This window comes from Rhipicephalus sanguineus, chromosome 9 (assembly GCF_013339695.2).
Source record: "Rhipicephalus sanguineus isolate Rsan-2018 chromosome 9, BIME_Rsan_1.4, whole genome shotgun sequence".
Lineage (NCBI taxonomy): Eukaryota > Metazoa > Arthropoda > Arachnida > Ixodida > Ixodidae > Rhipicephalus > Rhipicephalus sanguineus.
In genome coordinates this window covers 95,460,592-95,474,525 of record NC_051184.2, presented here as the reverse complement: position 1 = coordinate 95,474,525, position 13,934 = coordinate 95,460,592, and the positions used below count along the sequence as shown (strand labels likewise).

The 13,934-nt window shown below is 46.5% G+C and overlaps 1 protein-coding gene across 1 annotated transcript; it reads left to right on the top strand.

Annotated features, from left to right (window-relative positions):
* Positions 1-5,360: 5,360 nt before the first annotated feature.
* Positions 5,361-13,729, top strand: LOC119404269 (NADH-cytochrome b5 reductase 3). The gene is made up of 4 exons (XM_037670831.2): positions 5,361-5,585; positions 10,151-10,366; positions 11,442-11,704; positions 13,516-13,729. The coding sequence occupies exons 1-4, from the start codon at positions 5,361-5,363 to the stop codon at positions 13,727-13,729; spliced, it is 918 nt and encodes a 305-aa protein (XP_037526759.1).
* The last annotated feature ends 205 nt before the right edge of the window (positions 13,730-13,934 follow it).

The window sequence follows — 13,934 nt, the reverse complement described above, 5'->3', positions numbered from 1 at the left end:
CGACAAACACCATCCACTGATGTTGGTCTACGTAACACTATCCGGGCCTACCAGCCTCGACGGCCTATACATCACCAAAGCGAAGAGTGGCTTCAGGTTCCGACATGTCGCCGGCTCTGTCGACAGACAATTTGTCGACAAAATGACCGAGGAATCCACGAATTCCAACAGCTCTACTATACCACATACTTCACTACACATGGACTCCTCGTCATCACGATCGCGACCGGATCCTATAACAAGTCATGACCAGCTGCTGGTGGTCACTGATCACGGTGATGATGCCCTTGTTTAAGGACTGTCAAGAACTTCCTGCACACATGCACACGGGTTCGTGAAACGTGTGTGCGTCCTCGGGACACGTATAAGCACTACATATCAGCTCACCGCTTCTGGTGTAGGTAATACCCACGTTGCCATTGGCAGCGTTACTAAACCGTAAACAACTGGTTATATATCACATATGAGGCTATTCAACATATATATATGTGTGTATAAAATTTATACAAATCGTTAGCGTCATTTTGTAACGTGTCGCTCAATAAAAAAAGTTAGGCCACAGTCACCTACCCGCCGCATGCTTCGCATAACATCGACTCCCACGGTACGTGGGATCTGCCGAATTTTTTAAATGCGAAGCATTTCTTAGCGAACTTCTGCGACTTTGAGCGTATCTATCTATCTATCTATCTATCTATCTATCTATCTATCTATCTATCTATCTATCTATCTATCTATCTATCTATCTATCTATCTATCTATCTATCTATCTATCTATCTATCTATCTATCTATCTATCTATCTATCTAGCCGCCTACGACTTTGTGCTCTCCTGGTCGCTTGGTTAATCGAATGTGCACCAAAATTGGTATGGCGTAACATGACTGTATGACGAACATAAATGACAAGTCATAACATGAAAATCATGACACGCATGTCATGTACAGCATTATTTACATGCTATGTTCATGGTACGCTGGCGACCGTTTCGCTAGATTGATAAACACCAAAATTGGTATCTTGCGACGTGGCTGTGTGGCGAACATTAAAACACAACTTAACATGAAAATCATGACACGTATGTCATGTACAGCATGACTTACGTGCCACGCTCATGGTGCGCTGGCGGCCGTTTCGATAGCTTTATATACACCAAAATTGGTATGTTGCGACGTGACTGTGTAACGAACATAAATAACACGAGTTAACATGAAAATCATGACACGCATGTCATGTACAGCATGACTTACGTGCCGCGCTCATGGGGCGCTGGCGGCCGTTTCGCTAGCTTTATATACACCAAAATTGGTATCTTGCGACGTGACTGTGTAACGAACAAAAATAACACGAGTTAACATGAAAGTCATGACACGCATGTCATGTACAGCATGACTTACGTGCCACGCTCATGGTGCGCTGGCGGCCGTTTCGATAGCTTTATATACACCAAAATTGGTATCTTGCGACGTGACTGTGTGACGAACATAAAAACACAACTTAACACGAAAATCATGACACGCATGTCATGTACAGCATGACTTACGTGCCACGCTCACGGTGCGCTGGCGGCCGTTTCGATAGCTTTATATACACCAAAATTGGTATCTTGCGACGTGACTGTGTGACGAACATAAAAACACAACTTAACATAAAAATCATGACATGCATGTCATGTACAGCATGACTTACGTGCCACGCTCATGGTGCGCTGGCGGCCGTTTCGATAGCTTTATATACACCAAAATTGGTATCTTGTGACGTGACTGTGTAACGAACATAAATAACACAAGTTAACATGAAAATCATGACACGCATGTCATGTACAGCATGACTTACGTGCCACGCTCATGAAGCGCTGGCGGCTGTTTCGCTAGCTTGATCTACCCCGAAATTGTTATTGCGCGACGTGACTGTGTGATGAACATAAAAACACGAGGTAATATGAAAATCATGACACGCATGTCATGTACAGCATGACTTACGTGTCACGCTCATGGGGCGCTGGCGGCCGTTTCGCTAGCTTGATATACACCAAAATTGGTATCTTGCGACGTGACTGTGTGACGAACGTAAATAACAGGAGTTAACATGAAAGTCATGACACACATGTCATGTACAGCATGACTTACGTGCCGCGCTCATGGGGCGCTGGCGGCCGTTTCGCTAGCTTGATCGACCCCGAAGTTGGTATTGCGCGACGTTACTGTGTGACGAACATAAATAATAGGAGTTAACACGAGAACCATGACACGCATTTTCCTCAATTACATACAAGACGATGTATGCAGCTCTTTGCTGGCTGCTTCGCATTACATCGATTCCCACAATGCGTGGGATCTGCCGGCTTTTTTTTTTCGAGGATGGGTTTCGCGGGCCCCCAGAAATTGCTTCGTGCACCCCCTGAGGTCCGCGGACCTCCATTTGAGAACCGCTAAGGTAGAGGAACAAAAGAAAAACGCACAGGGTTCCTTATGCATTGGCCTAAGACCACACGAAGGCAAAAGCCTTCTTTTTCTTCGCAGTCAATTGTAATGATCCTCCCCCACCTCCAAAGCTTTCTGCACCTAACGTGGTTTTGCGCTGCCTCCAGAATCGGAGACATTGCAAGTTTTCTGCCCCTCGCCTGGTTTTACACTGCATCCGTGTTCGACTCACCGAACGACGATGTCAACTGGTGACCTCATCATATGACGTCACGATGGCTTCACAATGACGTATGATGACGTCCAAAATTTTGGGCATCTGTGACATCATGATAAAGTGATAAAGTGACGTCATCACTTGATGACAATTTTTGACTACTCATGTCGCAGACGTCACCGACGGTCAATTTTCACGTTTGATAAGGCATCTAAGGCATTAGCCTTAAAGGAACACTAAAGTGAAAAACGATTTTTCTCATATTAGTAAATTACTCTTTCCTAATTCCAAACTGACCACGCTGACAGCGAGAAGACGCGAAAACAAAAATACGGGTGGCGACGCCAACTTGAAATTCCTGCACCAAAAGTCGCACCGTCCTAGATTTTGACGGCGTCTACTATGTCCCACGTTGTTCCTAATCCGTAAAAAAACGCCAGGCCTGCGCTGAAATCGCAGCACAGTCACAGCGAAAGCTGGAAGAGCGGCGTTTCTAGAGCCCGTTGTATGCTCTCTTGGGGCTACAGTACAAGTACACTAGAAAGGCACCCACTACGCCATAAATCACAATTTTTGTGAAGTTGGGAACCTACTAAGCCATTATTCGTCATTCTGCTGTGAAGCGAGGCACCAGCTGCACGTCTGTAAGGCATTATGTGCACTTTGTTGACGCGACGACTGTTGACGATGAAGAATTATGGCTCAGCCCTCTGTAATGGGTTGGAAGCTTTAAACGGCCCACCAGTTATGTAATTTGCATTGGGTGACGCCCGGCCGCTATTTCCCTCTCCCGTCATGCTGTATAACATGCGTTGACGTGGGACACAGACGGGGGGGGGGCGAAGAACGTTACTGAGACCCCGAGGAAATGGATCATGCGCTTATGGGATTCATTGGCAACCAATGCAAGTGCACTTGCGAGGAACCCACTACGCTATAAATCATTGTAATTTTACTGAGACCCCGAGGAACTGGATCATGCGCTTATGGGCTTCATTGGCAAACAATACAAGTGCACTTGCGAGGAACCCACTGCGCTATAAATCATTGTAATTTTACTGACACCCCGCGGAAATGGATCATGCGCTTGTGGGCTTCCTTGGCAACCAATACAAGTGCACTTGCGAGGAACCCACTACGCTATAAATCACTAATTTTTGAGAAGTAGGGCAGCAGACACTGTGCCATTTTTCGTCATTCTACGGAGAGCCGTGGTACCTGCTAAACGCATGTAAGGCATTATGCGCACTTTGTTGATGCTGTGCTCGATCACGATGAAGAATTATGGCAGAGCCCTTTGTAATGGGTTGGAAGCATTCAACAACCTACTCGTTGCACAGTTAGCATTGTGTGACGCCAGGTTACAGAATTCGCGTTGTGCGACGCTTGGTGCTTATTTTACTCTTCTACCACGCTATATTGGATATGCTAATGTGGTTCCTTCCCAACATGAAGCCTGTATAGGACCTTTTTGCGCAGTAGTTTCAAGCACCGGCATGGCTCAGAGGTTGAATACTGGGCTCCCACGCAGAGGACCCAGGTTCGAACCTCGTTCCATCCTAGAATTTTTTTTCTTATTTCGTTTTTTTTTTCTTATTTCGAGCGATACTGGTTACGGACACCGGCGGCGGCGGCGGCGTTGGCGGCAGCGGCGGTGGCGGCAGCGGCGGCGGCAGCGGCGGCGGCGGCGGACAACTACGGCGCCAAAAACGGCCGGTGAAATGATCTCATAACAGCTTTCGCTGTAAAATGAAGTACATTGACCTTTGATGGGGCCATAAACTCAACTTACAAAGGTTAAGGAAATTTCGTTGAGCCAATGTCACCAAAACACGAAGAATACACTTTAAAATTCGTGACGTCACGCGCAGATATTTCGGCGCGAAATTTAAAAATGACACTTTCACCTTTATTTTCTCCTCTACTAATAAACTTATGATGGTGAAATTAATGGCATTAGAGTTCTGAGAGCACAATGTGTCAACCTAGGCCTATTAATTGTTTCACTTTAGTGTCCCTTAATGGAGGGGAAAGAGGATTTCCCAGCAGCACTCGCACTTTGTCCTTCTCGTCTTGTGTCTCCGTCGTGTTCGCGCTGATTTTTACAAGTACCCGAAATGATTACTGACAAGAAAGCCGGACACCAGACAGCACCCGCATGAAGAATACGCTGCTTTTGGGCTCTTGCCTACAAAAAAGCGGAAGAGTGTATGTGTTGCAGTCCTTCGCGCATGCTGATGACATGTCCACCTGACAGTTTAATTTATTCTAGCACCTTCAATACGGAACTCATTTACGTACAATCTTACTTGGGTATAGAAGACTACATACATGGTACCTTAAAACTGCCTGTTCAGAAAAATTCTGAAAGACCCTAATTGTATATTACCATCGTTGTCGTCATCATCACCATAATCATAATCCTCATCACTTAGAGACCTAGCTTCGATATCCAAAATTTCCTTCATGCTGCATTAAAAATTCATGTTCACAACCAAAGTTTGCTATACGGGACTATGAGGAACACTTTTCAAAATCCTTCATCTCAGTCATCGTTGTTGTCGTCATCGCCGCCGCCAAGTTACCATCATCATTAGCATCGTAATTTTAACACGTAGAAAGCAGAAGAAGAATAGAAAGTTCACCTCGGCGCATTCGGGTCCACAGCCTGCAAAATTGTAACCCAACAAAGAAGGACCCTCCGTGCAACCACAGTGGACATGCGTCTGACTCGGCGTCCCGTCCTGGTCTTCCTGGCCTCCACGGCGGCAGCGGTGGGCGCCTTGGCACTGGCCGTGCTGCTGGTGCGCAAGATAAGGGTCGTGCTCGCGGGCGAAGTCTTGTTGACCGAGGAGCGTGCCTCGTACACGGTTCGACTCGAGAAACGCGTCGCCGTCACCCACGACGTGCGCCTGTTCCGGTTTGCCCTGAAGAGCCCCCAGCAGGTGGGTGCCACACTATTCGCGACACATCCGATCCTTATCCCACTGTAAGCTATGTACGAAGGACTCGCTCTTCGTACACTCAGGAACAAAAACTTGAAGGCAACCCTAATCATTGCCCTCGGTGTCTCGTAGTTGCACTCGCACGTCGTCGTCCGTGCGCCCTGGTGTATTCCATGGGTTAACTTTGTGTTTTTTAAATGCGAAGCGTTTCTTGGCGAACTTCTGCGACTTTAAGCGTATCTATCTATCTATCTATCTATCTATCTATCTATCTATCTATCTATCTATCTATCTATCTATCTATCTATCTATCTATCTATCTATCTATCTATCTATCTATCTATCTATCTATCTATCTATCTATCTATCTATCTATCTATCTATCTATCTATCTATCTGGCCGTTTGTTTAATGGAATTTATACCAAAATTTTGTATGGCATAATATGACTGTATGACCAACATAAATGACAGGTCATAACATAAAAATCATTATATGTATGTCATGATTGGCATGATATACATGCCATGGTTTTGGTACTCTTCCGGCCGTATCGTTAATTTAATATATACCAAAATTTCTATGGCGTGACAAGAGTGTATGATGAACATAAAAGATAGGTCCCAACGTGTAAATCATGACACGCATGTCATGTACAGCATGATTTACATGACATTGTCTCTGGGCGCTCGTGGCTGTTTAAATAAATGAATATACCAAAATTGGTACGACAAAAGATTTCTGTATATTTAACATAAAGGAGAGATGGTAACGGAGAAATCACGACATGCATGTCATGTTCGGCATGACATACCTGGCATGCTCATTGTGCGCTCGCGGTCGTTTCGCTAGTTTGATATACACCAAAACTGGTATCGCGGGACATGTCTGTACGATGAACATGGATGACAGGTGGTAACACGAAAATCATGACATGCATGTCATGTAAGGCGTGATTTACATGTCACTCTTATGGTGCGCTCGCAGCCGTTTCGCAAGCTTGATATGTACCAAATATGGTATTGCGCGACGTGACTGTATGACGAACATAAATTTCAGGTGGTAACATGACAGTCATGACATGCATGTCTTGTAGGGCATGATTTACATGCCACGGTCATGGTGCGGTCGCGGCCGGTTCGCGGGCCTGACATGCACCAAAACTGGTATTGCGTGAGTTACTGTATGACAAGCATAAATGACAGGTGGTAACATGACAATCATGACATGTATACTATATGTCATGTAGGACATGATTTACATGCCATACTCATCTTACTCTCGCGGCTGGTTCGTTAGATTGAAATTCACCAAAACTGGCATTGTGCGATGTGACTCTAAGACGAACATAAATGACAGATGGTAACATGAAAATCACGATATACATGTTATGTACGGCATGGCTTACATGCCACGCTCACTGCGCGCTCGCGGCCGTTTCGCTAGCTTGATGTGTACCAAAATTGGTATTACGGGACGTGTCTGTACAACGAAGAGAAATGACAGTTGGTAACGTGATAGTAACATGACAATCATGAAGTGCATTTCATGTACAGCATGATTTTCATGCTACGCTCATGGTGCGCTCGCTGCCGGTTCGATAACTTCATATGCACCAAAACTGGTATAACGTGATGCGCCTGTACGGCGACCATAAATTACAGGTGTTAACATGCCAATCATGACATGCATGCCATGTAGGGCATGATTTACATGGCATGCTCATGGTGTTCTCGTGGCCGGTTTGCTAGCTTGTTATGCACCAAAACTGGGATTGCTCTACGTGACTGTATGACGAACATAAATCACAGGTGCTAACATGAAAATTATGACATGCATGTCATGTACGGCATGATTTACATGACAGTGTCTTGGTGCGCTTCCGGCTGTTTTGTTAACTAGATATATACCAAAGTTTGTATGGCATGACATGAGTGCCTGATGAACATAACTGACAGGTCACGCATTGTATGTACCAGAATGTACGTTTCATTGGCAAGGTATATACCATATTGTGCATGCGTGCATGACAAATATGTGATATATAGTGGGCTAGATATCATGACATGAATGACTTCATTTGCCTCAAAGACAAACAAGACAATGTATGCAGCTCTTTGCTGGCTGCTTCGCATTACATCGATTCCCTACAGTGCGTGGGATCTGCCGGATTTGATCCCGCTGCTGAAGTGGATCTCAGGGGCCTCGTACAAAAAAAGCCCGTGGTTGAGATCGTCATCTGCTGCTCACAAAAAAGTCATTTCATCTCTAAGTGAACTCATTCAAATAATTTTCATCAATTATTCTGACAGTTATTTGGCCCTAATCTTACATAAACTGAAGCTCCGATATTATATTTGTCGAATATTGCTCTTAACTAAAAACAGCACCATCCATTTGGGACCGGTCTTGGTTAAAGAGTTTTTGCTGAATATTCGGAAATTTGGAGGTGAGTGGTCGACCGGAAGTGCTTAAAGAGAAAAGCAGTGTCACTCGTTCGTCAAGCCATTAAAAAAAAGAACAGTAAGGGAGTTTGCATTGGGCTCATCTGGGCTGGTAGGTGTGTCTTGTGTGCAGCACCAGAATGTTGAACCGCGCGCGAGCATAGGACGATGAAAAAAAGGCAGCGCGGGATATATCGTTCTGTCCTGCCTTTTTTTTCTTCTTATGTTCGCGCAATTTAGTATTCTATTATCTAACGATGAAAGCCGTTTTGGTAAAAGTTAGGGCCGAAAACTATAAAAACAATGACAGCACTAAGCAAACGTCAGATTGTAGCTGGTAGCAAAACTTTTATGGTTTTAAACTTCCTGATTTCTACATGTCCATCAGATTCTTTGCCGTCCTCAACTATTTTCTCTTTCTCATGGCACCCTTTCTTAATTTTTAACAGACAATAAAATATACCATGCACCATAATCCCAGTGCGCAGCTTTTCTAAGAGAGCAACCGACATGTATAGCTCATGGAAACGAAGCAGTTTATTGATATATGTCTAGTACAACCATACAGGGCCAGTAATAATTAATTATTTAATTAACGAAGTTACCTAAATTTCGACCCGGAGGTTGGTTACGCTACTTAGAGGAGGTCGGCAGCAATCCATTCGAATGCACTTCAGAAGGGAGAACGTTTGGGCGTGTTGGTTGTTCATCGTTCTTCAGAAACCATAACGCAATAAAGAACACGGGACAAGAAAGAGACATGGACAAGCGCTCACTATCAACTAAGGTTTTATTGCAGAAACAGAGTACATATAAGCACCCTTTGAAGCTGCAATAAAGAAATGAAAGTAGGTAATAGACACGTGTCTGTGCCTAGAATTCATGCTGTTTCACCGATAAAAAGACAGACGGAATGCTGACACATCTGTTACCTGCCCTAGCTATCTCTGACGCCTCTACAATTTCTCTAGTCGTTTTGTCATGGTGCCGATACAGAACAACTGTCTGATCGAACAGTGGAACGCACTGTGGCCTCGCGTAGAAAATCGAGCCAAAGAAAAGGTGGCTGCAATCCCGTACCTTCACAAATTGTCTCGCAATTTAAAGAACGTAGGGCAGCGTTCTGGAGTAAAGGTTGTGTTTTGACCACCAAACAAGCTTTTGAGTTTGTGTAAGTTGAGCTGTCCGACAAGGAAGCGGAAACCTGTTTGCTCCATCAGACACAAAACCGCTTACGTCTCTTGCACAAGAGCGTTGTTTAAAAAATTCCTCTTTCATGTGGAAGGCATTACGTAGGCCAGACTGGCAGATGCCTCAACGTTCGCCTGCTTGAGCATAACAACAAAATCGGGAACACTGCCATTGACGCACACCTTGCATTGTAAGAAGTGCGACGCGAGGCCACAGTGCGTTCCACTGTTCAAACAGACAGTTGTTCTGTATCGGCACCGTGACAAAACGACTAGAGAAATCGTAGAGGCTTCAGAGATAGCTAGGGCAGGTAACAGATGTGTCAGCATTCCGTCTGTCCTTTTATCAAAAGCATGAATTCTTGGCATAGGCAAGTGTCCATTACCTTCTTTCATTTCTTTATTGCAGCTTCAAAGGGTGCTTATATATGCTCTGTTTCTGCAATAAAACCTTAGTTGATAGTGAGCGCTTGTCCTGGTCTCTTTCTTTCCCGTGTTCTTTTTTGCGCTATGGCTTCTGAAACACAGTCGAATGCCACGTCCTCCAATCCGCGTGACATTATCCGGCGTTCTTGGGCCGTGTCGGCGGGTCGCAGGGGAGCCATCCAACGTGTCTACTGTGAGGGAAGTGTCAGCGTATTGTGAGCATCTCCACGCCATATATATGAGGGTAGCTTACCGTGAGCAGTGTCAGCAATATATTGACACGCGATGTGGGTAGAGTTTGCCATAGAGCCATGGATTGAGGAAGACACTGACTGCATCCTGTCGGGCAGGTCCTTTTGAGTTAGTTGGGGGTAGGGAAGTGGACCTAGTGTGCAGTGCTTTAATATTTCTGTGGGAGATAACCAAAGCGCCTTGGATCAGACCCATGGCTAATCAGACCCATGGGGCCAGACCCAGACCCATGGTCATTCTTTCCTCCTCGTAGAAGTTGGGCTTCCGCGTGGGTGAGCACGTGCTGCTGTACGCGCGCATCGGCGGCCGCACGGTGATGAGGCCGTACACGCCTGTCAGCCGCATCGACCATCGCGGCAGCTTCGACATCATGGTCAAGATCTACCCGGCGGGCGTGTCCAGGAAGTACCCCAACGGCGGCCTCATGAGCCAGTACCTGGACAACCTCCGGCCGGGAGATAAGATTGAGGTACGTATACCCACTCAAGCTTCGTGGCTGTATTCGAGCAGAACGTTGGTAAAAGCTACGAACATTTAAAATACGGAGCACGTACCGCTTCCCTATAGCTAAATTTCAACACTAGACGGCTTTGTACCTTGGAGACCGAGAGGACATACGCAGAGCAAACGAAATCGATTACACGAAGCGGGAACGCATGTTACGTTGGCGTGAAGTATTCGGTGGTCACTTTTTTTTTATAATACCACGGCTACGTTAAGACATCGTATGCCCGTCAACATGCCAACAAAAAATCCTCTATATTTATATGCACATTACCTTTTCTGCTTCTGATTCAATCTGTTTTGACGACCTTCGTTCGAAATTCCTTCTCCCTCTTAATGTCAACTTCTACTGACGTCATGAGAATTCAGGCTCCTGCCTGACTACGGTAATACGTAACATTTCCGGTTGTTCAGGTGCCTTTGAAATAGCCGATACTGACTTAAGCTAAGTTTCTCGATTCCATTTCTAGTCCACTTTTATTTCCATCGCAAGTTTAGTTTAAATTCGCTGCCGCTACGCATTTCCGGTCTGGATTACGATTGACAGACTTCCGGTGTATATTTAGCCTACATCCGGTCTACATCTATACACAACTTCTGTATACTTCTTCGGACTGGCTTCACAATCTATTGCACTTCCCTGACGGAGGAGTCGAACCTCTGACTGTTTTCGAACACAGCAGGCCTATGCGTTAACCATGATGCCGCCACGGCACACCACTCGAAATTGATATAGCAGAAACCCAGCGTGCCTCTTTGAACGGCTATAAGTCTAGTTGCGAATGCAAAGGCGCATTCGATTCGTCCCCAATATACGACCTAAACAAAAGGTGACCGAACAAAAGAAAGCGGAGCAATCGAAGCGTTGCCCTGAGAAAGATCGACTTCGACGTGTTGTGAACATCGACACGAATTTTGTGGTTGGAAATAAATATGGCACGATGGATCTGCTACTATTTTTTTTTCACTTTAACATCCCTAATGCTAACTCATCAATACTCATGTTCGCTCTCCTCTAACGTGCTGCTCCGCTGCCGCAGATCCAGGGACCCAAGGGCCGTTTCGTGTATGAAGGGCGCGGCCAGTTCGCCACTTGCGACGGACACCGGCTGCCGCTCGTCACTCGACTGGGACTGGTGGCGGCAGGCAGCGGCGTCACCCCGATGCTGCAACTCCTGCGACACCTCCTCGCCGACAGTGCAGACCAGACGTCGGTCATGATGATCGACGTCAATTCCAGCGAGCAAGACATCATCGCGCGCCAGGAACTGGACGAGTATGCGAAGAACCACGGCGCTTTCAGGTCGGTACCCACGAAAATGCCTGACGGCCTTTGCAATAGCTCAAGTAGGCCCCTTTAGGACAACAACAAAATGCCTGTCAAGGTGAAGTTGTCGGAGCGGGCAATACATCATAAAGCGGGGTGACGTAGTAACGGCGGGGTAGTTGCGATATATGACGGCATTGGGATGAAGGATACACAGAAAGTACTTGTTTAGCTTCACATATACGCTGATGTTGTATGCCTGCTTTTAAATGTGATAAATCAAGGCGCTTTAATCACGGTACTGTCCTTCCAGGTGACACATCTCTTCGTCCAATATTTTATTAAGATGAATGCCTCAGATGTCTCGAGAAAAACTTGGCAGTGGGCCAGTTGGTTAAACATTATCGATGATTTCTGGTTAAACATTATTTATGGTTAAACATTATCGAGATGTCTCGTCACACTAAACACGCACACACACACACACACACACACACACACACACACACACACACACACACACACACACACACACGCACATGCACGCGCACACACACGCGCACACACACGCACGCACACACGCACGCGCGCACACACACGCACGCACACACGCACGCGCGCACACACACACACACACACACACACACACACACACACACACACAGTTTCGCCGCAAGGGCGAAGAAATGAATGCGACAGCACCAATTTGGAATGTTATGCGAAGTAAGACTATCAGTTGAGTCTCTTAGATACGATCTCGCGTAACTCTATAAAGCGCTTGTTAAAGTGAATGCGGCCGCTCCAGGGAGCGAAACGATTTTCATTCTGTTTGTCGTCTCAACACGAAGCGGTGAGAACACATAATGCATACGAGCCGTCTAGCGATCTCTATCGAGATAGCGCGCGCACCAGCGCTCGCGCCCTTATGATTAAAGTTTTGCATTTGCTAGTCTAGCGATGCAGAACACCCCCCTCCCCCCTCCCCCCCCCCATCCGCAGCGGCGCCGATAGACGGGCGGGGCATTTCCTCTCTGCTTGACGAGCCATCGACGCCAGGACATCGACGCGCGGCGATGTTATTGCATGCGCCCTTCGGGCGACGGAGACTGCCGGCTTTTTTTTTCATATCTCCTTCAGTCGCGTGCATGCGCAGCGCTCACACGCGTTTACTAGCGCGTAGCAAATACGATGCGCGGGGCGATGTTGATGTTATTGATTTGCACTTTATACGAAGTATCACGGCGACGGTGACTGCAAATGCCCCCCCCCCCCATGAGTGTCCATATAACCGCTGTCGCAAAAAAGTCTCCGTCCGTGTCGGCCTCAACACGAGTGATAAAAAAAAATTGCGATGTGATGACGTCATCATGACGTCACATATCGACGAAATGTTGACGTCACATGATGACGCCATCACAGAACATCTTAGTTTGATCGAAGGTGGGCCGGTACCGGAGGCACTGTAAAACACTGTGGGGTGTAGAAAGATTGCCATGCCTGCGATCCCGGAGGCAGTGGGAAACCACACAAGGTACTCAGAGTGCTCTATAGCGCAAAACGACAATACAAGACAGAAGACACGGCAAGGCTAGCCTTGTTCTGTCTTCTGTGGGATGGGGGAGGGGGGGAGGAGGTCAATACAATCGACGTAGATGAAGATGACTTTCACCTTCTAGTCTTCTTAGGCAAGTGCATAAGGGGCCGTGTGAATTTTACCAGATTATTATGTTTCAGCTGAAAACAACCAATAACGCACTCATTGCTTTATAGGTTTTATGTATGGTTAAATAATCATTCTATTGCAGACTGTAGATTTTTCTTCGGCGGTGTTAATTCTATGCACGCAGCATACGCCATGTGCTCAGCAGGCCACCCACGTACGAAGGGATGGTGGAATACGTGCCAGGTCCCTTGAACCTGGAAATTCTGGCAGAGCACCTTCCACCGCCGGACTCCGACACGATGGTGCTCTGCTGTGGACCACCTCGGCTCATCACCGAAATATGCGAGCCAGCACTCAGGGACATTGGACACAGGCCAAACCGCGTGCTCTGCTTCTGAACGCCACTGCCCGGCTGTCCTGTACGGACTGTGCTGCTGCTTTCGTGGCCGATGGCGAAACAAATGTCTTGTTTGAATTGTCGAGCTTCTCGACTAACGCCCGCACTCACAGACTCCAATATTTCTCTTTGAGCTGAAAACGATAGGCCCGAGTACGTGCTTGCACGAAACTGACTCGCGCAAGATCACAATGCTTAAATCACTA

Bases quoted from the DNA above. Each gene is read 5' to 3' on its own strand.
- LOC119404269 (XM_037670831.2), top strand. From the start codon at position 5,361: ATGCGTCTGACTCGGCGTCCCGTCCTGGTCTTCCTGGCCTCCACGGCG. The intron at 10,367-11,441 runs GTACGTATACCC...CCGCTGCCGCAG, and splicing joins GGCCGGGAGATAAGATTGAG to ATCCAGGGACCCAAGGGCCG. The intron at 11,705-13,515 runs GTCGGTACCCAC...CTATGCACGCAG, and splicing joins AAGAACCACGGCGCTTTCAG to CATACGCCATGTGCTCAGCA.